This window comes from Zerene cesonia, unplaced genomic scaffold (assembly GCF_012273895.1).
Source record: "Zerene cesonia ecotype Mississippi unplaced genomic scaffold, Zerene_cesonia_1.1 Zces_u003, whole genome shotgun sequence".
Taxonomy (NCBI): Eukaryota; Metazoa; Arthropoda; class Insecta; order Lepidoptera; family Pieridae; genus Zerene; species Zerene cesonia.
The window spans coordinates 2,634,549-2,661,099 of NW_024045133.1; the positions used below are offsets into that span (position 1 = coordinate 2,634,549).

Sequence of the window (26,551 nt, forward strand, 5' to 3'; positions counted from 1 at the left end):
TTTATGTTATTTTTGTGTGCAATAAAGGATTCTTTATGTATCTATCTGTGATTTTAAAAGAGCAACTGTTTCATACCGGCTCTTCTCTGTAGAAACTGCTTTCCGAAATGTATTATTTTTATGAATTGTGACGATTTAAATGCGTTTTTAAACGAAGTCTATTTGAATAGATGAATGTTTGAGTTTGATTTGGTAATTGGGAACGTCAGTTAAAAATCTTTGGAATGCAACTCAGACGTAAAAACCTTTATATTAAGATCAGTTTCTTGCTTGGTAAATCTTTTATAGATAGTGCTGAGTTGAAAAATACAGCAATACAATACATTTTATTATATTCTCGGTTATAGGCTGCCCAACGTATAGACCCTGATTAGTGCACCAGAAAGGCAAACAGTTAATGAAATACCATTTTAATATGAACAATAAAACTATAAAAAGTTTGTGACCACACCTTGCCTGTTTAAATACGTTATATCTTAATTATAACTGCCAACACAAGAGATATTTGATTGATTCGATTGCCAATATTGATGGCGAGCCACAGGTGCTGTTTCATTCGATGGTTCTGTAGGATTTATTTATGCGGGCAACTGAGCAGTTGCCTTGATGAAAAGCGATCACCACCGCCCATGAACAGGCATGGTAGAGCATGGCAGAGGTAGTGCCTCTGCGATGCTCAGCCCGCTTTTAAGGAAAGGCTTGATGATGGGATAAAGGGAATGGATTGAGAAGGGTGAGGAAAAGGAAACGGGTCTCCCCCATTCTCCGTACGAAACACAATAGCATGCTACTATTTCCCGCCGGTTTTCCAAGGGGTGTGATAGTTTTCCAGTGCGAGCTGATATAAATCATGCCGAAGCGTGCTCGACTCCCACAAGTAAATATAGTATATATTTGAGTACGACTTCTTAGCCAGCAAATACGTACTGATGTTGATGATAAAATATGATACTTATACATCGTTTAAACTTTAATCAAATTAAATAAAATATCTATAAAACTTTGTAGCCAACTGTGCAGACATGAAATATGTTTTTTAAAAACTTTGTAACCACAATTCTGACAAATAATCTTCTTAAAGTGTGTAAAATTTAAAGAGATATTGCATTATTTCATTTCACCACCCATCCCTAATGCTGAATCATACAGGAACACAATTCTCCGATCAGGGTGACTCCCACATGCATTGTTTTTCATTCCCTCATAGTTATCCACCAAATATAACTGTATTAAAATGAAATATGATTTTGTGTATAAACAGTGAGTTTGTGTTATAAATTTTATAATGTTTATGTCTGTGTGTGTTTATAATGTTATTATAACACTATATATTTTGTTGTGGGTTTGCTTTTTTATACAATGCCAGTGCCAATTGACTTTTAAGGCAGGAAAATATTTTCTTTTAAATCGCTAATATATAGCTCTCTTTATAATCTGTACTCGTTATAATTGTCTGACTTCTATATTATGCCGCTTTCGTGATTGTTCTATTTAAAGTCTAAGTTGATATTTTAAGTATCTATTCAGTTTATTCGCATTTTATTGAATACGATTTTCATAAATTTTTGTTTAACAATTTTTGCCTATTAAACTTTTGCTTAATCGTTGTTCATAGCTATAAATTCATAAACATTTTTAACGAAGTAATATGGTACAATAATGAAGCCAACATGCCGTTTATTACGTTTAATATCAGTTTATTAGTTTATTTATTTATCTATTTATTTATTTATTGATTTATTTATTTATCATTAATATTATTACAAAAATTATACAAATTTACAATTGTACATCCATTTCAGTTGCGTGCGATATATGAAAACAAATCATTTTTTTAACCGACGTTCCCGAAAAAATGGAGGGGGACTGTATTTCTGTTTTGCTTTTGATGATCCTGATCACTTACTATAACTCTTTGTGTTTGTTATAAAAATTTTATTTGGTTTTAGAAACTGCGATGCCTCCTCCACAGGGACTTTGGTGACTTTATACATAAAAAAAGCATTAATTTTTAACTTTTGGTCGCATTATATTAATCATAATAAACGTTTATTTATTTATTTTGTCTCCTGCTCCTTGCTTGATGCTCGAGAATCGACCCGGTGAAGGTTCAAACAGAACGCTCGATGTAGAACAAAAAAAACTAAAGAATGTCTGTCTCTTCTTCACGCTTAAACAACTGAAACGATTTGGATGAAATTTGGTATGAAGATAATTTGAGACCCAAGGTATAGGATAGGTTTTACCCGGACTACCCACGGACAGAGTTACTTTTACCCTTATAATAATTAGTAGGGATACCATAAGAAACACAGCTGGCAACATAAACGAAAACTAAATAAAATTATTAGTACATAGTAGATGTACACGTTATATATGTACCCAATATATAGTGCTACATGTCGTGCTGTATTAAATCCTAACCTTTTCATACGATTCATTAATCATCATCATCATCAGCCCATATATGTTCCCACTGCTGGGACACAGGCCTCCTATGAGGGGTCAGGCCATAATCTACCACGCTGGCCAAGTGCGGGTTGGCAGATGTCACATGTCGTCAAACTTTTTGATTCTCGGACATGCCGGTTTCCTCACGATGTTTTCCTTCACCGTGAGCAGTGGTGATGTTATTCTACATGCGCAGATAAATTGAAAAATCAATTTATTTCCTGCACGCTCGCCCGGTCTCGAACCCCGACTTATGGATTTTGAAGTCCGAGGTTCTCACCACGGAGCTACCACTGCTTCATTCGATTCATTAATATTAACTTTTAAACGGTTATTACTTTTTCAGTGGCCAAACCACACCAGCTTTGGATGACTACGAGGGAATCTATACAGTAGAATCGGCGAATATAAACCAAACATCCCAAGAAATAGTCGAGGTATCTGCTCAAATTAACCAACCCTTCATACAAGAATTTCCAAAAGCACTTAATTCTTATAAAGCCCTTAAGAAGCAATATAAACCCTTTACCGGTTCTGTCAAATTCCCATTTCTAAATAAACCCTTAAATTTAGAAGATAATGTTAAAGACGAGCTGGTTAATAATGTTCATGCAGAAGAGACTAAATTTAAACAAACAGAGTATTACGATGAAGACATCAAGAGAAAAGAGAAAGAACTTGCAGTTAAGACAATAGTAGAAAGACTCAAATTTGTGCAATCCCTTACGAATAGTAGAGCATATGAAAGATACAGACATGAATTTAAAAAAAGCGATGTGGAGGAGAAGATTGATAGAAGTTTCAAACAGGAAAAGAAAGAAGTTAAAAAGATACAAAAAATAGAAAAACTTGATAAACCAACGTCGAAATGTGGGACGGATAAGAGTGATTTGCAAACTATAAAAATGACAGCATTTGATATTGTTGATGAAAATATCAAAAGAGCTGTCTCGGTAGCTGAAGAAATAAAAAGGGAAATTGACGTAGAATTGACAGATAAACGACAGACTTTAGAAAAAGGAGATAAAATAGATGACAACAAACTCAAGTCTTCTGGTTTTCAAAAGCAAAGTTTCAAGAAAACAGATAAAGAAATTAAAGAATCTTCCCTCAAAACTTTAACTAAACGAAGTGCTTTTAATCTTGGCTTGCAAACTATACCATATATGAAATCATACATGGAGTCTAATTATTTCAAAACAATTATCATAAAAACAATATTTCTTCACTTGACTAAATTCCTCGTATCATTATCAAGATATATGTTAAGCAAACAGAAGTCTATCAAACAAATATATGACTACAATAAGCAACTTAAAACCGGTGAATATATGCTTGAGAGACAAGATGAAGAATATTATGAGGATAGAATTTTATCCGGAGCCGAAATGTCTAGAAAATTTGGTAAAACTCCTTTAGAGTTTACAGAAAAAATGGATAAAGTAATAATTGAAATGGAAGGTGAAACTCGAGTAGAGAGAAGTAGGTCTCGAAGCCGAAGTAGAGTTACGGAAAGTACTACATGTAACGAATGGGAATATGAAAAGAAAACTGAACTCATGGAAGAGCTGGTTCGGAAGTTTTACTACGCTTACGTATTATACGTTCAATGGAGCGAGTATTATGATCTTGGTAAGACAAAGCAAATCGAAGAGCGTTTGGAGGCGTCAACAAAAGAGATAATGAAAAAAGAAATATTTGAGAAAGAGCTGATGGAGAAAGTGATTAAAGAAGAAACGCCACTAACATATGTAGCAGTTGTTGAATCTCATGTTTATCCAAACGAAGAAGCTATACGTCGAGATACTTTGAAGAGGTCTGAACAAGTTGAAAGTATTGCAGTCGATGTAATGAAAAAAGACAATATTGTTATTAATAAAAAAGAACAAACAGCAACTTGCACCGATCTTCAGCACCAAATTATAGAAATCAGAAAAGAAAAACCTATAGAAAAGGTAGTAGTAGTCGAGTCTATTGAAGATATTACTCCGATCGACGAAGAGAAACCATTAGCTTTCTTCGAAAAGGGAATAACTGAAATAGCTGTCCAGAATACTACGGAAGTATTGGAACCTGTAGTTGAAATAAAATCTGAACAAACTCAACTGAAACAAGCCCATTCTTCCATTGAAAAATCTAGTGTGGTAATAGCTAGTAATGAGGGTATAGTACTTCAAGAAGATAAAGATGAAGAATTTGTTATACCTGATATACGACCAAGAAAATCAATCACAATGATAGAGCCAGCATTAAAAATAGTTGCTGAAACTTCCGACATTGTTATCGCTGAACCCAGATTGGAAATTATTGAAATCACTGAAGAACCGTCAAAAACATTAATGTCTGTAATAGAAGAACCAGTAAAAACAATAGCACAAACAACAGAAGTTCAAATTCATGAAATACAAACTGAACCACTAGAAGAAATTAAATCTATCAAAGAAATGACTAAGACTACCATTGAACCAGTCACAAAACCAGTTGCTGAAGTATTTGAAACGATAATAAATCAACCAAAAACTGAAACAATCGAATGTATTGATGTAAAGCAGGAAATGCCAAAGGTATTATTTGAGCCTCTATCAAAATCAATTGCTGAAACCAATATAGTAAAGACGGATGAGGCAAATGTAAGTAAGTTTGTTGAAAGTATTCCGAAATCCGCAAATGTGAAATCATCAGTTGAAACACCAACCAAAGTTGTGGCGCAAAGAGAGCTTTTTATAGATGTGGAAAATACCCAAATATTAGATAATTTAAAAATAAAAGAAGAATTTTCTGATACTTTAGTGGAAACTCCTTCACATACTGTTGCGATGCAAAGTGAAACGTTCTTGGATGAAATGAGCGTTGAGCTTCACGCTCAAGTTGATGTCAAACGAGAAAGTATTAAAAATATATTTGAACAGCCCATTCAGACCGTTGCTCAAAAACATGAGACATATGTAGAAACAGCTGATCTAAGTACGTTAGAAAAAATAAAAAAGACGGAAGAAAATACACGTTATTCAATTGAAACACCAACTAAATCCGTTGCTGAAACTGGTGAGGTTGATGTTATCTTTGCTGATATTGGATTATATAATGTAGACAAAGTGAAAGCAGAAAACACTGTCCTTGCTATTGAAACTTCTTTTAAATCTATTGCAGATATCCTTGAACCTGACACGAACGAAGAAAACATTCAACAATTAGACAAACTTAATTTTGTTGGTGAAAAAATTGCAGCATTTGTTGAAACTCCTTCTAAAGTCGTTGCTGAAACTAGTCAAACTGTCATTAACGAATCTAGTGCAGATTTGTTTGGAACTGCAATAACAAATATCGAAAATACTAATAACAAAGTAGAAACACCACAGAAAATTGTAGCTCAGATGTTTGAGACTTATGTGAATGATTCTAGCAAAGAATTTGAAAAGTTCCATATCAAAAGCAGCAAATTAGAAGCCGCAATTGAAAATACTGTAAAAACTATTGCCGAAACGAATGAAACGTATATTGATGAAGCTGTTGGTGTAATTGGTAAATTTAAATTAAGTGAAGAAAAATTAAAATCTGATTTTGAAACTCAATTAAAAACAGTAGCTCAAACGAATGTAACATTGACAGATGAAATAAGTGGAATATTTAAAAGCGATAAATTAAAGACAGATAACCCTAGTACTTTGATTGAGTCGCCGATTAAAAGTGTAGCAGTATCCTGTGAAACTTTATTAAACGAAGCTGGTAGTAAATTCGTAGAAAAAACAACAATTCAAGAAAATTCGAATATTGCTATTGAAGTTCCATTTAAAACTGTAGCCAATAAGATAGAAATAAGCGCAAATGAAGAAATTCAAGGGGTTGTTGAAAAATTCGACGTTAAAATGGAAATTTCTAAACCTTCAATCGATATAAATTTTAAGCCCGTTGCGGAAATTAGTAACAAAATATTAAGCGAAAGTAGTGCGGAAATGGAAATAAAAGAATTTAAGACTAATACACCAAAAATGTTAATGGATGACTCACTTCGATTTGTAGCTGAAGCTATAATACCTTTTATCGAAGAACCTAGAAGTGAGGCTCTTGAGACACCAAAAATAATAAACGCAGAAGCTAAGCTAGCTATAGATAATTTCGAACCAACAACAATAACTGAAGTTTTACCCGCAGAACCAAATCAAGAACCTTTTGAAGTACAAGAAGTTAAGAATAAAATACCTTCATCGACCTTAGAAGAACCACTTTTACCTGTAGCAGAAACAATATACACTTGTACGGAGGGCCCAAAGGATGATATTTTCAATGTTCCTAAAATTACAGAAGAACATGCAAAGACTCACTTTAAAAGCTCGGAAGCGACAAAAGTTACAGATGTATTACCTTTAGAACCTCCATGCAATTTACTAGAAGTTCCAGAAATAAAACGCCGCCAGTCGCGAACTTTGCTCGAAGAGACTAAATTAGTGGCTGCAAATACAGAATTAAATTATCAGCTAGGGCCAAAAGAAGACAACTTTATAATACCTAACGTAATCAACCAAAACGCCAATTTAAAAATAAATGAACTTAAGGCAATTGAAACATTAGTCGTTAATTTAGAAGAAGCGGCGCAAAAGTCTTCAGTAGAATTTAAAATAGATGAAATGAAGACAAAAACATCGATTGCAGACAATTTAAAAACTGTTGCTCAGAAAGTTGAAGTCTCAGCAGCTGAGTCAGAGGAATCATTTTCTGATGTAAGTGAAGCTTTCTTACAATCTGCTTCTTTGACTGTACAGTCTCTAGCAGCTTTAGCGCAAACAGCAGTGATTCCTACTGAAGAAGTGAAAACAGGAGCTAAATCTTCCGAGCTGTCTAGCCATAACGCCAAAATACTTCTACAAGAATCTACCGCAGCTCATGTGTTACAGATAAACGCCTTGTCTTCTTCAATAAATGAAAACTTCGAGATATCTAAAAACTTGAAGAAAGTCGAAACTGCCGTTGAAAGTTCTGAAACTGTAACGGCCAAGGTATCGGAAATTGAAGTAAAAGAAGCAAAATGCGAAATAACTGAAATTGAAGATGAAAGCTCATACGCAGATGTACAAGCTCAATATACAGTCGAATTGGCTCACGAAGAAACTGATGTTCCTGTTGATGCTTCTGCTGAATTGAAAATAGTAAACAAACAGGCTGTCAAAGAACAACAAGAGGACATTACTGCAACATTGGAAATAGATACACAGTACATACAAAAGGATATTGAATACATGGAGAACGGCATGACATCAATTATACAATCAGTGGATGCAGATCTCCAAGCATCAAAACTATCAAAGAAGTTTAAAAAATCCTTTAAAGTGGAAGCTCAAATTGTACGCAATGAAAGCAGTAAGAGTCCATCGCCAGATACTCCTGTTATAGACGTTTATTTCTTCAGAGTCGACACCCCTCACGAACGTAAACGTGAAATAAGTTCTGAAGTTCAGTCAACGGAATTAGATTATAGATCTGTAAAGAAACGTCGTTACACACAAGCCGAAATGTCAATTGCCCAATCTATTGGCATAGAATACCAGATTTCCGACTCAGACCAGGAATCGGAATCTGAATATATGGAAATTGAATATGTCGATGAAGCGGAATATATTAAACGACAATCCACCAAATTGCAAGCAGCTGTAGCATTAGATCAAAGAGTAGCAACTGAAGAAGCTGAAAGGCAAGTCTCACAAAGTCTTCAATCTTCTCAAAATAAACATAAAAGTAGTAAACACAAGAGGAGTGAAGCATCAATTGCTGTTAGTGCAAGACAAGAAAACGCAAGCCTACGTGAACAGAGCAGTGCATCCATAGAAGTCAGTCGGCAAAGTAATCAAGCAATGACGGCCACGTCGATCACTGCAAGTGCTGAACATCTAAGTGTTAGTGGACAAAGCGCAAATGCATCACTAGAAGTAAGTCAACAAAGTTGCGAAGCGTCTATTGCTGGTTCACTTGCTGTAAGTGCAAAACAGGAACAAATATTTAATGCGACACAAAACAGTTATGAATCTGCAGAAATTAGTCAACAAAGACAATCAGCAGTTGCTGTGAGAAGGAAAAAGAAACATATGACTGCAAGTGCGCTACAAAGCAGTCATGTATCCGTAGAAAGTCATGAAGAAACAAATCAAGAAGCCTCTGCTGTTCAAGTTGGTAGCACACGAAAAAGTACCAACATACAAGAACTAGAAGTTGACTCGAAATCATTACAAAAGGATATAAACGTAATAGAAATGGAAATTGAATCGCGACACGCCAAACTATCTTCAGTAGATGCTCACGCTATAAAATTAGAAACGAGTAAAACCAGAATCGACGACTCCAATGTTTCAATCCAAGATGTAACTAAAAGCCCTTCCCCTCCCATTGAACCACCGACTCCTTTAACTGACGAATACATGTTTAGACTTGTAGCTCCCCTACCTAGTAGAGAAGGAACGCCAGTACCCAGAGATTGCACGGATAGCTCAGAATCAGAAGAAGAAGTACTTAAAAAGAAACTAATTCCCCACATTGACTTGACAATTGAACAGAGAATATTCGATCCTCCGTTACCAACGCCACCAACTTCACCAGAAAGAAGAGCCAAGCCGTTTTACACAAAGCCGGGTTTAAGAGGTGGTGGTGATAAATTGGATATTACAAAGGTATGTAATCAAAACATAATTTAACAAAAAACTGAACTGCCTTCAAATTGTTAGAACTAGAAAATTTTCCACCAGGAAGCTATAAAATTATCTGCCAAACATGATAGGCACTAGTTATCAATAAAAAAAAAATGCTTATAAAGAGATAACAAACACAAAAAATACCCTCGAATTGATAGCCTACTCCTTTTTTGAAGTCGTTTGATAAGCTATTCACTATTATAGCAGTTTGGGAAAACTGAGCAAAATGAGGTTTAATTGTCCTTGGTCAATTAACATTTAATGCAATATCGATATTTATTTATTTGTATGTATAAGGGTATTTAACCATTTAGTAGCTATGTTGCGCGGTTTCACCCGTAAACGAATGTTATGTTTTATTCTGATACATAAGCTACATCACTGCCAAGTATCATCAAAATCCGACCAACCTCATAATCTCTCACGTTTTACATATTATAAGTAAGATAAGATACAATAAAGTACATTCTAATAAAAAACTAGTTGCGCCCCGCGGTTTCACCCACGTAAGTCCGTATCCCGTAGGAATATCGGGATTAAAAGTTGCCTATATGTAATTTAGTTGTCCAGCAGCCTATGTACCAAATTTCATTGCAATCGGTTCAGTAGTTTTTGCGTGAAAGAGTAACAGACGCACACATACATATGCATCCATCCTCACAAACTTTTGCCTTTATAGTATTAGTAGGATACCATTCGTAAGCATTATTCACATGATATCCACACAATAAACCATATTTTTTATGACAGAGCAAGCAAAGGAGAAAGTGGGCCATCTGATATTTAATGGTCTCCACCGACCATAAACACTTGTAACATCAGAGATGTTACAGGTGCTTTGCCGGCCTTTAAATGACATATACTCGCTTTTCTAGACGGCCGGATGTCGTATTTAATTCGATTATATATTCGTTGTTGTTAATTAAACCAAGCTGTAGTTCTTAAAGAATTCTGTAAATTTCTTATGTGTCACAAATGCATAAAGAAAGAAAATGACGTATTTAAAGGTCGGAGTTAAATACTCTACATAACATCTGTAGCTAATACATTCATATATACGAAATATGAATGAATAATAAGAATATGAATAATTCAGTCTGTTATATAATGATCTATTAATATCTAATTACCAATATAAAAGCGATATTCTTTTATCGTGCCAGTACACTAGCACTCTCAGTCAGAGTAGGGCTTAAGCCTTTAACGAAGTTAACACACATTTAACAATCTAATCTAAAGTTTTTATATAGGAAGAAATCCTTGAAATTGGTAGACAGTCGACTCTCCTTGCATCTGCAATTGAAGAGACCCTTCAAAGCATACAGCAGTATAAAACAGAAGCTGGTATAAACACTAATCAAGATATGGATTACACATATAGTTCAAGTGAAAAGACAAGTGAATGTAAAGCGATGGAATTCAAAGAGTATAAAAGCGAAGATGCAATGGATAAGAAGGTGGAAGTCCTTATCGATAAAATGATAGAAACTTCCAGACGTTTCTCTGGCGATGCTGGTGAAAATGTAGGGACAGCAAAGGAAGAAGGAAAGGAACGTATTATACCGATTAGTCAGGTGAGTTTTTAACCGATTTTCCCAGAAACGAAGGTTCTCAAAACGACAGGGTTTTTTGACTTAACAAAGGGGTGGGTTTTCAACCGATTGATTTCGACGGATTGAAGTGATTCTTTTTGAGTTTAATGAGTTTTCTTTTGTACTAACACTCGGAGGTTCCGGCCAAGCTATTCTACGTCAATAGCGAGCCTGGATGAGTTAGTCTATCATGTTAGCATTTGATTACAATCCAACGAGAATCGAACCTAGATCATCAGTTAAAATACTCGCAGACCTAACCACTATACAGTAGTGGTAATTATGAAGTTGTATTTAAAAGTTTGCCATTTAAATTCATTAAGAAAGTGTCGCTAGAAACACAAATATATATAAATAAAAATATAGTTATCTTGCAATAAGTGCATTGAATTATCCTAAAAATTAAAATATAAACAACAATCTTTTCAGCACAAATCCATTAAAAACTCTGACATTTTTCAATTCCATTCTGACTATTTAAGAGGGCATTAACGAATCAATTATTTCAAAACCGATAACAACAAACAAACACGCCATCAAACAATGATATATTTTAAATCACTATCGTTTCAATTAGTTGCATTTGGCTCGCTTTCAAAATAAATATTTTGGCAGAGACAATTGGTGATTTTTAGTCTCAAATATATCGAGGTGATGAGAGGTACACTGTAAGTAGACATTAAATAAGTATTCGACAATAGATTCTATTTATAATCTTTATGTAATTGTAATTAAACACAAGGAAATAACGTAGTATGTCCATGTATATACCATAAACTGTTTGTCTTGGCTTTATCGAGTTCAAGCCGTGGTGAAAAGATTTACCACTTAGAAATTAAAGACTTTTTAACGGGAGACAGTCTCCCCGTGACCACACTCGCTGTAAAGTGTTCGAAACGTCGCGTTAATAATAAGTATCTAATGAATATATCGTTAAAAAGTCTTTAATTTCTAAATGTATAATATTCGCGTAAAATCAAACACAAAAAAATACTAAGATTTACCACGCTAGCAATCTGCCCGCGGCTTCTCCTGCTTAGTCAAGAGAAAATCCAATTGCTATATCATGTTTCACCACAGTAAAAACTAGCCTATGTCACTCTCTTGCCTCCTAACTATCACCACACGAAAGTCGTATCATAAATTCTGGCGAAGCGTAAAAAAGACAAACAAACAAACATATTTCGCATATATTATATAAGTCAGAATGGTACTGATTTAAAATGTATCGGAAGGTATGATAGAAGTATTTGTAAAATCTATGTATTAATTAACAAACAAATCTAGAAACGAAACCTTCTCTTTTTATAGCATAGTACCTATATACAAGTGTCTAGGCTATAATGATATTATGTATATGTCCCAGTAACATTGTAAAAACCGTCAAATTATAATCTAATTCGTTAAATTATAAACTCTTGAACAATTGTTATCCGTAACATTCCCCTGCAGATAACGCATTTCTGGTTAGATTTGAATGCGAGTTTATCGCAGTTTTGTTTATGCTGAGAATTTATTTTTCCCAAACTTCGCTTATCATCTCGGTGCAGGTTGCATCAATGACGCCAGACTCCTGTTTCTTAACCCACAGTTAATAATACAGTATATAAGTGTATAATCTATGACATCTTAATGTGAAAGTCGAGCAGGTTTCGACACGAATTGGGCCAGCTCGCACCGGGGAAGTACCACTCCTCCATAGAAAACCAGCGTGAAATAATAGCTTGCTATTATGTTTTGTACGGTGAGTGGGGGAGCCGGAGGCCTTTTCCTTACCCTTCCCAGTCCTTTCCTTTATTCCTCTCGTCAATCCTTTCCCTATTTAAAGTCGGCAATCCATTTGTAGAGGTGTAAGGTTTGCAATTGGCCTATGTCTCTCCAAATGTTAAGGGCGGTGGTATCGCTTACCATCAAAGAAAGAAAGAAAGAAAGAAACATTTATTTCTTTCTACATCAGGCGACCCACTAGCTCCATTGCCGACTATGACATAAAAAAATATATAATACTGTACCCATCGTATCGCATGCCCACCTCATAATAGTTTAACATCAATATATTGTAATTTACCAAAAAGAATGCGTTAACTTGTAAGCCAATGTTACGGATCACAATTTTTTCTATAGATTACTGTTTTGCAGTTACATATGTATGTTTTACGAAATGCTATTTATTATTGAATAAACCCCGTTTGTATACATGGGTAAAGAATTTTTAAATAGTACCAAACTGACTGACTAAAAGACTTTATTTAAAAGACATTATAAAAGACATATATATAAAAGACATTATAAAAGACTCTATTTACAATTAATAGTAAATAAAATCTAATATCTAGTCTAGTCATAATATATTTCAACACTATTTTTATATGTTAATTGCATTTACAGGATACTTTGGTGACAGCTGAAAAAGAATCCAGTAGCCAAGGTAAATAGTATTCTTTTACATTACAACACAACATTTTCTGATCCTTTTGACGTCCGACAGGAAAGAACGAATCCTGTCGTCAATCCTTGCCTTACTTCTTATTTATTCGGACATCGCATTTGCAGAGGCACTGCCTCTGCGAATGTTCATGGGCGTGATGATTGCTTACCATCAGGCGAACCAAATGCTGCCCGCTATGGCGTAAAATAAAGAAAGAATGACAATCCGGTGACTACCGAAGCGTATAACGAAGACCCATTTATAAACAACTAGCTACGCCCCGCGGTTTCACCCGCGTAAGTCCGTATCCCGTAGGAATATCGAGATAAAAAGTTGCCTATTTGTTATTCCAGTTGTCCAGCTGTCTACGTACCGAATTTCATTGCAATCGTTTCAGTAGTTTTTGCGTGAAAAAGCAACAAACACACACACATCCTTGCAAACTTTCGCATTTATAATATTAGTAGGATGCTCACGCTATTCGTCTTGTGTATTGTGTCATCGTACTGAGACCGGGTTGTCAGAGTAATCAAAGAAGAAGGAAGACTAATGTGTGAACAATGGGTTGCGTGGAAACATATTGTATTACATATGATTTATCATCGAGTCACTAGGCGAATAGCGAATATGTAAATGAGAAGTATGATATCACACACACTCACACACACTCACACACATACACACACACATACACGCGCGCGCGCACGCACGCACACGCGCACACATACACACTACACTAGTAAACCCACATTGTATAATATATGGAAATTGCTTTCAGTTGCATCCAGCGCTACTTTAGAAGAAGTTAAAGACAGGAAGATGGATAGAAATAACCTTTGCGATCAACTTATGAGAAGCGTTCAAAGTATGATTGGTATGTGAGATTTTCTAATAGCGCAAGTAACATAATACCTTACTAGTACTAATAGTTATAATACAATACTTTTGTCAGTGAAACTTTTGCATTAATCCTAGTAATTGGCATTGGCATATATGCATTGACGTACGAAATTATTTAAACAATACAGCTAATCTAATCAGTGGGAGGGGGGCAGGTTGCATGTGAAAGAGCGCGGTAGGAAGCGTAAATAGAAAATACTTAGGTTATCATAAAAACGCACAAAATATTATGATGGACGAACGGACAGACAGATGGACAGCGAAGTCTTAGCGATAGGGTTCTGTTTAACCCTTAGGGTATGACCGTATGTAATAGAATAAATTCAAACATTAATTTCTTTGCCGCATCACAACAACTACTAAAATTTTTTGTTGTCCGAGGTTGTCTGGAAGAAATCGCTCTAAGCAATAAGACCGTGCGGCCGGTCATTGTACTTAGATGTAAGCTTTTATCGATTTGTCTCTTTTCTCGACTGTCAAATAAGTACAATAAAGAATAAATATTTAATAATAATTGTTGATTACATTAATCTTTATTCTTAATATTATTTACTGGTTCCTGAAACAGATGTCAAAACAATTCACGTTATCCCCAATTTATTCATATTGTGTATCTCTTTTGAACATATGTTTTCCATCAAGATCCCAACGCAACAGTAGAAGAACGTTTAAAGCAGCTCCAATCGCAGATAGCTGAACTCTCCCGCTTACCTGACGTCATTCAGAAGACGCTTGAAGACGTCAAAGTGCAGTTCGTACAACTCAATCAACAAGTACAACAGGTAATGATATAATCGGTAGAGATAGTGATATAAATGGGTATAGATAATAATGTAAATTGGATTTAACTGTCCTATGTCACTCTATAACAAAGATACTTTATTGGTGATTTATTTTACTTATCTTATATCTTTAAACGAGCAATTCTTGTATATATATAATTGGATTCTCGGAATCGGCTCCAACGATCTTCATGAAATTTAGTATATAGGGGGTTTCGGGGGCGATAAATCGATCTAGCTAGGAATCTTTTTTAGAAAATGTCACATTCGTGTTTTATTCGTTTTTTATCAACTTAAACTTACTTTTTTAACAAATAGGAGGCGTTTGAGTAGTCTCATTTTATTCTGACATCTATTGGCGAATAATAATACTATTTTTTGGCGAATAAATTATAACCAGTTCATATTTTTTTATTATTCTGTCGGTAAGATCGAAAAATATTATTCATATTTCATCATTTTATTAGTATGTAATTCGTACTTAAATATAATTTCCAAAAAACACAATTTATAAAAAACAAACAAAAAAATACCGAGCAAAGCTCGGTCATCCAGGTACTTATAAATTACATGACGTAAAAAAGGTACATTATAAAAGAAATCAATTACGTTTGGAAATGCCTTCATTGCCGGTATTATTAATAATACGTCATATAATCTTTTTTTATAGAAGACTGTTGAAATTCAGATGAGTCAAAGTGTCCAAGCTGAAAGTCATCAACAGTATCAAGGTAATTGCAATTTAAAACAATAACATAGAAAATAGATTACAATGAATAAATTTATCCATCTATCGGTATCTTGGCTTCCCAGACTAAAACTCAAAGTAGGTATACTCTATAGTCTATACCTATATATTATAGCCAAATATCACTCAAGAATAACGTAAATATCCAATGGTGAAAGGATTTTTGATATCGGTCCCGTAGTTTATGAGATAAGCGCGTTCAAACAAATAGACAATTCATTTTTATTCTATTATTACAACCTCCAAGCTTTATATTATTATGAAAACTAACGTTTTATTTAAGTATATTCAGTTTTGGCTCATTGCATTAATTTAAATTGTACACAAAATCGTATATGTTAGGTGTGGACACACCTAAAATCTTCGACTTCAGTTTCAGAGCAAATATTCGAAGGCAAAAAGGAAGAAAGTGAAACACAAAAGCCTATCATAATAGAAGTAACAGAATCGGAGAGCAATGGAGCCAAGAGTTACGAAACAAACGAACCGAGGGAAATAATACATTCTGTAGAAGAAGATATGGAAATACAGAACATAATTGAGAAGAGGAGAATGGAAGCGGAGAACAAAGTGCATGAGGTAATTTCGTTGCCGCATCACAACCTTTCCTTGGCGCGTAAACTGCGATTTGCATTTGTGTGAGTGTGCATAGATAGTAGATGAGATGACGGCTTTTGGCGCGGAGTATCCTTTGATTGGTCTATCCAGTTTTCTGTGTAACGGCCTGAGGCGCGACGTGTGAAGTCACTGGTTTCTTGCTGTACTTTTAGCAGTCACTAACACATAAAGCACAGCTTACATCTCGCCAACTGTAAGCAGAACATAATGTGTTATTTGAGAACTGTGTATAGAGGATTTTTTAAAGAACGACATGTAACTAGAGAATTGCTTAAGACAAGACTCCTCTTCAATGGTTATGAGAGTTATGGAATAGGAAGTGCATCCTATCCTACTAATATTATCAACCCTACTTCAATATTATAAATGCGAAAGTTTGTGAGGATGTGTGTATGTTTGTTACTCTTTCACGCAAAAATTACTAAACCGATTGCAATGAAATTTGGTACGTAGACAGCTAGACAACTGGAATAACACATAGGCACCTTTTTATCCAGATATTCCTTCGGGATACAGAAACAGTGAAACCGCGGGGCGCAGCTAATGTTATATAAAGAGCTTATTTTGTATCTTACATGATCTTAATCAAAATCTTCATATTGTATTGTTTATGCAGGAATTAATGAAAGAAAGGCTCAGCCAAGAACTGAGAATAGCTAAAGAGAGATTATCGCCAAAACCAAGCCTCGAAGGCAGATCAACGCCAAATTTGGGTCTCCCAGAAAGGCTAATTCCAAATTTAGGTCTTCAAGAAAGAGCTTCACCAAAATTGGATATAGCTGCAGGTCCAGCTTTTCACGAACCAGCCAGGCCTGTAACTCCGAAAATGTGGAAGAAATTGGATACATATGATGATGCTAATTTGGAGCAAGCTCTGTCAGAAACGTTGGCAGCACAAGCTGAAGTCATTCAAGGGAAAGCTATTGGGTAATTTAAGTTTATAGTATTATTATATAACGTGTGTATTTGTTTATTTCTTTCAGGAAGGAGTGAGAGTTTCTAAAGTACCTTTACCTTATATGTAAAATTATTAAAACTAAATACTAATTAAATTGTTAAAACGCTATTTTTCGTTACTGCGCATACATCGCAGTTATGTATAGATTATTATTAACAATTTTTTTTTTTATTTAAATCAATATGCATACTTCAGTGTGAACTTCAAGAAATATGAGAAGCCCCCACCACCTCTCGACCATCTCCAACACTCTGAAGTGTATAAAGCAATCCACGACATGGACCAAAAACCACTGAAAAAGGTGGAGCTTTTGAAGCCAGCGATTGCAGCATCTGATTACGTTGAGGTAACTGTTATGTTTTGTAAGAAGTTTTTTTGAAAGAAGATTTCACAGCAAAAATATTATCGTAATAATTTTTAATTACAAGGTAATGGCTCCACTGAAAGAAAGAAAAAAGTAGGTTTATTTAACACCACCACATTTACACACAGTTAAATTAAAATTAAGAAGTGAACTTATGACTAATCGGTGTGGTGCTAAAAAGGGTAACTACTCAGCATGTGCTACGCGTAATGCGCAGGGCTGATTTTCAGTAGGCCATTCAGTAGCCACTGCAGTAATAACAATGCGATCTGCCTTTAATTGAAGTTAAGAAATAACGTAGTTAAGAAATTTTAAGAAAAAAAGCCTTCGAAGACTATAAGACTGCAAATTAAAATAAGTATATACAAATTAAAATTCGGAGAATGATGCAGGCCAGTTTAAAAACCATTGAAATGCAAAAATATATTTATAAGTATTTTTTTAATGACATATTACTCGTAATTTACACATAAAAGATGTGGCAAAATTGACGTTTCCTATTTTTAATTGAATCGCGTATAATTCCATGGATAGTAACGTAGCTCTGATAAAAATAACATAATGCATTTAATATTTCTTTTACAGAGACTCCGCTCCGTGTCTCCAAGCCCTGCAAAAACTTTTATAGAGGACTGTGAAGTTTGAAATAGTTTATTCGTAACTTAAATGTATATTATTATAATAAATGTTATTTATTTCAATGATCTGAATTATCATTTACTAAAAATTAACTTGTATAATATTATTGGATATTGTATAAAATGTGAACTAAAAAAGAGTACGTACCTAATGAAGTAAGTAATATTAATAATTTTTAACAAGATCACAAAATTTAAGGAAACCTAAATAAATAAATTTATTTCGGGGTAACAAGGACCCAATATCACATTTTATAACAATTTTACAAAAAGAAATTCACAAAAACCTAATTACAAAAGTTGAAGTTAAAATAAAATAAAAAGTAATAATAATTTAAATAATACATGTCCATTCAAAGCACAATATTTGAAAATTAAAATTAAGAGAAACACACAAAAAAAAAAGACAAAATATATCATTGTCTCACCAACACATGAATAAAATGCTTGAGTATTGGTGAGTCAGTTTTTTGCGATAATGCATTTAGGATTCATTGTATGAGCCTGCGCAAACATTTCAGACGCTGAACAGTGCCGCGGCAAACCCAAAAGCATCCTAAACCCATTATTATACTGCACCCGTAATCCATTCATGCTACATTTTGAGTATTTAAACCACAGGCTTCCCGTGTAGAAGTTTTGGCAATAAGCTTTAAATAATGTTATTTTTACCTCTTTGCTACATCGGGCGAACCTGTGGGCGAGCATATTGCATTTAAAACTAAAACTTTACAAAAAAAGCGTATATTTTAAAATATAGAAACATTGAATATTAAAACTTTAACTTGCAACCTGTATGTATATGTGTGGTAACATTTTTCATACTTTGGTACAAAATAGTTTGATACATATAACTTTACATAATACGCATAGCAGGAATTAGTGAACATAATTTTAAGACCAATATATAATTCTCAATATCAGTAAGGTAACATTAAAAAATATATATTTGTACCTTTTATAAACATCTATATTTGTACATACTACTGATTGTGTGAAAAAAAGTTGTTTTTATTTATTTCCTATTCTACGACTTATTTAAATAATATTCAGTTTAAAAAACACACAGTTACTGATCAATGTATTTCTTCTCTTTGTCAAAAAGGTCAGTGTCCAAACTATGTGTCAACGTCAAAACCATGCCGTGCTATCTCAAAAAAATGTCAAAATGACAAAAATAAATAAATCACTTCTCAGTTCTCAGTTCTCGATAATTGTGATCAAGATTCGCGAATATTCTATAAGGAAAATTTAGTATAATTGAAAAAGAAGTAAAATTTTGTACCACCTAATTCTCAGTGTATCTTTAAAGTTTAAAGTTTACAATAAAAGAAAATGTTAACGTCAAAAGTAAGTACCGATATTGATTTTAAATATTCAAAATGTCCTTATATTTTTCTACCCTTTGACCTTTGATTGAGTATGCAACTATAAAAAAAAATGATTACATTACACTACTAACATAAGGTCATGTCAGCAATAAAAATTATACGAAAACATGTGCACATTTCAAAAGATAGCAACTCGAAACTGAGTAAATAAAAATGTTTCGATAACATTTATTAAAACTTGAAGCTCTCTTCTTATACAATATACTAACTTTTGTCCTCGGCTTCGCACGCTTTAAATTACTCTGATCTTGATTGATTATAAATGCGACAGTCTCTAAGGATGTGTGTGTGTTTGTTACCCTTTCACGCAAAAACTACTGAATCGATTGCATTGTAATTTGGTACGTAGATAGCTGGACAACTGGAATAACATATAGGCAACTTTTTATCCCGATATTCCTACGGGGTACGGACTTACGCGAGTGCAACCGCGGCGTGAAGCTAGCATCTATATATTAAAATACCGCCACGATGATCCATTATGTAATTTTGAAGATGTAAGCATACAAAGATATATAGGGAAAGACGTGGAAAGCAACTTAGCTTTATACATAGTTAAGTACATAATTAATAAGTTATGTAAGGTTCTGATTATGTGGTACATAGGTATCAAAAATTTACAATCCATTATACCTCTATTATTATATTGAGGATGCATATAAAACAGTTCACTACCAACTGAACTACTATGTTCTATCAATCACTTTCAATAGTAAGGTTTTGGGTATTGCAAATCATTTTGCAATATAATTTTATGAGACTATCAAGCCACCTTCAATTGTAGGTTTATGGGTATTGCAAATAATTCTGCAATATACCTACTAAACTAAATTATAATAATAACAAAAGCTTTATTTCCGAAATAAGTAAAAGAGAAGTAGTTAAACTGCTGCGCATTATGCGTATCTCATGCTGAGTAGTTACCCTTTTTAGCACCACACCGTTTAGTCATAAGTTCACTTTTTAATTTTAATTTAACTGTGTGTAAATGTGGTGGTGTTAATTAAACATTATTTCTTTCTTTCTTAAACAAAAACTTAAACACTTCACTAAAAGATGTCTCTTTTTCTGGTGTGCCTTACGGCATAGGCCTCCTCCAACTCTTTCCATTTTCTTATCTGCCGCCACTCTTCTAAGGGATAAAAAATATTAATAAAGAGGCAATATATAACATCAATTCACAATTTAAGTCATCTTACATTGAAATTTGAAACAATAAGTTATCTTATTAAAATTTAACATATTTAATTACAGCTAGAAGTGTTGTTGGATTTGGGGCCACATCCCGATGAGAAGGTTGTTAATAAAACAATTAAGGAGTTAAAATCATTGGACGGAGTTAAAGAGGTTTGTAATTTGAAGGTTTAATCCAGTACATCCTTACTGAAAAGGTCACCAATGTTTCTGGGTGGAAAGTAATCATCATCATCATCATCTGCCCATATATGTTCGCACTGCTGGGACACAGACCTCCTATGAGGGTTCAGGCCATAATCCAGAGGTGGAAAGTACCACTTGTAATTCTAAAATGGTACCAAATATCAAACACTTAAATAATCACACCAATTGGTTCAAAAACCACAGAGTTATCAAGTAACAACCAAAATAACAGTCTAATTGAACCTACTCCCTTTTTAGCAATGTTGGTTGAATAATATTTAGTTGAAAGGAATTTAAGATTTTTCAATATTCTACAATTGTGAGCAACTAGTAATGAATGCTACTTTTTATGAATGCTATTCTTTAATTGTGCATTTATAGAGGAGGCTCGAGGTCTGTTTCCTTTTCCTTCTACCCGTCCCTTCCTTCTTTCCAGTCGTCAATCCTTTTCTAATCCCTATCTCATTAAATGCAGGCAGAGGAACCTCTGCAATGCATTACCTGCCTCTGCAATGTTCATGGGTGGTGATTGCTTACCATCAGGCGAACCTCCAGCTCAGTTACCCACTTAGGACATAAAAAAAGGTGTGTGTGCGATTCACACACGATAGAAGTGAAACTTCAGTAAATCAATAGAAGAATGAGATGAATATATAAAAAATAGTATGTATATCTGTTATTCTTTGCCGGCTTCATTCTACACATTTTAGTATTTGTGTCTCTTACCTGTCGTTTTTTCCATTGCATCAGGTTTGAAATCACAACAATTCTAAAGAAGTGAAGAAGTTCAGTTCAAAAATATCTTTCAATAAATATTAAATTTTTTTTTAAGGCAATTTTCAAAGATGGCGCTGTTATGGTTGAAACAGTGTTGCCGAGTACAATGGTAGTAGGTATTATATCGAGAGTGTCTGGCAAGAGGGCAGTGTTGCAAGGTTTTGGTGGTAAGTTTAGATATACAAAATAATAAGTTATTAAGAATCAGTATTCTCCTGAGAAGTTTGAAGGGAACTCCTCATGGGAAATATTTCAGTTTGATAATAAGTAGCCTATAATATTCATCTCTAGGCCTCTATCTATCTCTGGACACAAAAATTATCATAAAATCGCTAAATTGATAAAAATCCGACCATCAAACACACTGTCGCATTAATTACACTGTGGGAGTCGAGCCTGCTTCGGCACCAATTGGACCAGCTTGCAAGCTGGGGAAGTTCCACACCACCACAGAAAACCGGCGTGTAATAATAGCATGCTATTGTGTTTCGTACGGTGAATGGGGGAGCTGGAGGCCCATTTCCTTTTCCTTACCGTTTCTAGTCCATTTCTTCTTTCCATTCATCAATCCATTTCTTATCCTTTACCCTCTGCTCTGTTCATGGGTGGTGGTCGCTTACCATCAGGTGAACCACCAGCTCAGTTGCCCGCTATTATAAAAAAAAAAATATTAATTGAAAAATTCCAGAAACCCAATCCGCCGTTGCTATGATCTCCAACCAATACCGTGGTACGAACATAATGGGTGTAGTGAGATTCCAACAAACGGAGCAGGGGCCGCTCATTGCGGATGTCTGCATAGACGGACTTACACCCGGTGAGCATGGGCTGCATGTGCACGATACGGGCGATTTGAGTGAGGTGAGTTGGTTGATTGATTGATTTGAAAGAAAAAAAGAAAGAAGATACATTTATTTGGCGACATGAAACACAAAAACACAGATGAAATAAAAAATAATAAAATAAACAACTAAAACAAAAGTAAATAATAATAGAAAAGAGAAAAAAAGTACAACAATAGCGTGTCCCACAGTACCGCCAAAAAGGATCTAGTTCAGCTTGTGCCAGGCGTTTGCCTGGCGCTGGTTTCCAACTAGATTCTAAGTTGTTCCGACTCACGGATGCAAAACGACGCATATGTCTATGTCATATATAAATAATAATAAAAAATAGTGTGTACTTAAAATAAGATAAACATTTATATATATACATACATAAATATCCACATATAGCAATAAATCCATAAATTACTTAAACATAGACTCATATTAAAAATATTAGTAATTATTGACATACTATAGAGAAAAAAAACAAATAAATGAATCAATAATTAAATAAATAAATAAATGAAAGCACAGAACTGGACATTAGTCTACTGATTGATTGATGATTGTTTTTTGTAAATCGCTGGTTGGTGATTTTGATTGATTGATTGATTTGGTTGATTATACGTTGAACTGGAGCTTGATTGATTGATTTATTGATGGTTAAAGTTTATGTACTTCGACCTTTTATAATTTTTAAATTTATTAGGGGTCATTAAGTAAAAATATTTAATTACTAGCTACGCTCCGCGGTTTCATGTAACTGCGATATATCCGGATAAAAAAATTGTCTTTGTGTTATGCCAGTTGTCCAGCTCTCTATGTACCAAATTTCATTGCAATCGGTTCAGTAGTTTTTGCATTAAAGACAAACATACACATGCACATACAACCATGCTCACAAACTTTCGCATTTATTATATTAGTAGGATAAATAAAATTCAAAAAAAAATATCGTCACGTTTTTTATTCACAATGGTTGGATGGATGGATGGTTGGTTTACATAAACTATGGCGATTGTTTATTAAACTATTTATTCACTGCTTTTTTTAATTTTTTTTTTCACCTTTTTTGACTAAACGCAACGTTGCAGGGTTGCAAATCGATAGGGGGTCATTTCAACCCCCACAAGTCACCCCACGGGGGTCCATTAGACCCACCTGAGAAGAGACACGCGGGCGACTTGGGTAATATTATAGCGGACGACACTGGAAGAGCTACCTTTAGAATACTGGACAATGTGCTTAAGGTGGGTGGATATAAAACCGGTTTTCTTATTTAAATCTTGTTTTTATTTAAAGTTACTTCATACTTGGATTGCAAGATGAACTTTAGCTATGTGGGAATTAGAAAGAAAGAAAGAAAGAAAGAAATAATGTGTATTTAACACCACCACATTTACACACAGTTAAATTAAAATTAAAATTAAAAAGTGAACTTATGACTAAATGGTGTGGTGATAAAAAGGGTAACTACTCAGCATGTGCTACGCGTAATGCGCAGCGCTGATTTTCAGTAGCCCCTTGTTGGAGTGCCAGTCAGAAGAAATAAACATACATGCATACATTATATAAACAATACAAACATACTTATAGATATTTTAAAAGCAAATTGGTATTTAAACTAAATATTATGTATTAGTAGGAAAAAAATGGTAAAATGTTTCATGATTAACAGATTTTCATGTAAAATCAAGAAATAAAAACATAACAATTTATGCTTGTTTATGATCATTTTTATTGTGATTCGTTAAAAATCTGAATATATTTTACAATATACAAATACCGAAATGCCTTCAAATTGTCAATGTTAGACCAATTTTTTAGTTTTATTGGGACAAATTTTAATGGATTTAATAAGATGAATTCATGATTCGTGAAATTATCATGAAATTATTGCAATGGCACTCCTCCTTGATAAGTGTTTGAATTAAATCTGTCCTTAATTAAAGTCTTAATATGTCCCATATTCAAATTTAATCAAAAGGAGTCGGTTACATACAAACATACAGGTGAAGCGATATTGTAAAATTAAGTCATGGTTGTTGAAGTATAGTACAGTTAGACATAAAAAATGATATATAAACAAAAAAAGATATTTTTTTTATAGTTATTGGTATAAATATACAGTTTATTAAGATTATAAATTTAAATATAATAGGAATTGTAATAAGTGGTTAACTGTATCGAAATGTAAACGTTTTATATGATTGAGGTCTGAACACTAAAATAATTATGTAAGCTCTAATATCAATGTATCAAATATTATGTATTTAATTTAAATAAATAAATATATACGTTTGTCAGGTATCGGACATAGTGGGTAGGTCGATAGCTGTGACGTCACGCTGTGACGACATGGGCCGGGGTTCCGGCCCGCTGTCCAAAGTCAATGGGGATAGCGGGGAGCCGTGAGTATTTGGTTTTTTTTGTTAGCTGTGTGAGTGAGTGGGTATTTGGGTTATTTTTTGGTTGACCGAAAGTGTGAGTTGGTATTTGGGTTCTTTTTGGTATACCAAATGAGTAACCCAAATCTGTATTTGATTTAGTTTTGGTTAACCGAGTGAGTGAGTATTTGGGTTTTTTAGGTTATTGGAGTGAGTGGGTTTATTTAATTTTTGGTTTGGGGTAAAAATTTCACTACTACCCTCATTGTACTATTTTATATTTAACGAAGGTAGTTTGTTCTGAATGTTAACTTAGGGTAGTTGGCATACAACATTACAATAAGAGAAAACATGATACAAATCAGTTGTACATCTTGGTTTAATCTGAAGAATTTGTCTGTATGTTTGTTTGTTTGAACGCGCTAACCAAAGGAACCACTGGACCGATTTAAAAAATTCCTTCAGTGTTAGGTAGCCCATTTGTTAAAGAAGGCCTTAGGTTTTAGGCGAGTACTACGTGGGTAAAACCGCGCGCACAGCTCTATACTTTTATAGTGTTTGGGGCCAAATTGGTAACAAAACACGTGGCTTGATGCAATCACTTTTATTGTCCGTAGCAAACTGACAAGCGTTGAAACATGATTTTAGTACTACCCACATGTATACACTACAACTTTATGGTTAAAAAAACAGCTAGTATGGTTTATGATTTTATTCTATAGCTTGTTTATGCTTATTAGTTAGTATTTTCTTGTGTTTGATTTCACGCGAGTATTATACATTTAGAAATTAAAAACTTTTTAACGGATTTAAAACGCGATTTATCCATTATACATACAGACAGTACAGTCTCCCCGTGACCACGCTCGCTGCAAAGTGTTCGAAATGTCGGGTTAATAATATAATGAATAAATCGCGTTTTAAATCCGTTAAAAAGTTTTTTAATTTCTAGCTCTATACTTTATGATTGTATCATTTTGATTCTAGCATCGCGTGCGGCATTATAGCGCGTTCCGCTGGAATATTCCAGAATCCGAAACGGATATGCGCGTGCGACGGCGTCGTCGTCTGGGATGAAAAGGACCGGCCGTTGGCGGGAAAAGGGCGCAGGAAGTGTTGCGACGCGCAGGAGAACGGGCACGAGGTGAAGCAGTGCTGTAAAGTGTAGTTTATTTGTGCGTTTGTGTGTGTATAGAGATGGAAAAGTAGGAGAAAACACATGGTTTTTTTTTTTTGTATTTATTGACTTATACGTTTACTTTGGCTGTTGTGGGCATGTGCAAAAATGTTATTTGACTAGCGATACGACCCGGGTTCGACCGTGGTACATATATAACCTATAGAACTCAGGATTACGTGTATAATTTTTAAAATCGGTTCAGTTATTCTTGAGGTATGCGCAGCTAACAAACAGCTAAACAAACAATTCCATGCATTAATTATTCTTTGTTTAAAGAATCGACAACCCTTCAAGTTAAAATCTATACTAATATTATAAAGCTGAAGAGTTTATTTGTTTGTTTGAACGCGCCAATCTCCGGAACTACTGGTCCGTTTTGAAAAATTCTTACAGTTTTAAATAGCCCATTTATTGAGGAAGGCTATATATGACCACGGGCGAAGCCGGAGGAGATAT

At 34.2% G+C, this 26,551-nt stretch overlaps 1 protein-coding gene across 2 annotated transcripts; it reads left to right on the plus strand.

Moving 5' to 3' along the window:
- The first annotated feature begins 1,167 nt into the window (after positions 1–1,167).
- On the plus strand, positions 1,168–26,125 carry LOC119838503. 2 transcript variants are annotated; one of them, XM_038364464.1, is made up of 16 exons: positions 1,168–1,260; positions 2,798–9,107; positions 10,379–10,702; positions 13,109–13,148; positions 13,927–14,022; positions 14,691–14,830; positions 15,501–15,561; positions 15,952–16,157; positions 16,813–17,123; positions 17,350–17,500; positions 20,802–20,894; positions 21,760–21,871; positions 22,393–22,565; positions 23,623–23,778; positions 24,836–24,939; positions 25,903–26,125. In XM_038364464.1, the coding sequence occupies exons 1-16, from the start codon at positions 1,235–1,237 to the stop codon at positions 26,081–26,083; spliced, it is 8,484 nt and encodes a 2,827-aa protein (XP_038220392.1). In that variant the 5' UTR covers positions 1,168–1,234; the 3' UTR covers positions 26,084–26,125. The 2 variants fall into 2 exon arrangements, with proteins under 2 accessions (XP_038220392.1, XP_038220391.1); XM_038364463.1 differs by lacking the exons at positions 20,802–20,894; positions 21,760–21,871; positions 22,393–22,565; ... (1 more) ...; positions 24,836–24,939; positions 25,903–26,125 and adding an exon at positions 18,104–18,220 and having other exon boundaries at positions 1,171–1,260.
- Positions 26,126–26,551: the final 426 nt, after the last annotated feature.

Excerpts from the sequence above, each read along its gene's own strand:
- LOC119838503 (XM_038364464.1), top strand. The coding sequence starts at position 1,235 with ATGAAATATGATTTTGTGTATAAACA. Across the intron at positions 13,149-13,926 it reads AAAAGAATCCAGTAGCCAAG|TTGCATCCAGCGCTACTTTA; the intron begins GTAAATAGTATT and ends AATTGCTTTCAG. Across the intron at positions 17,501-20,801 it reads CAGCATCTGATTACGTTGAG|CTAGAAGTGTTGTTGGATTT; the intron begins GTAACTGTTATG and ends ATTTAATTACAG.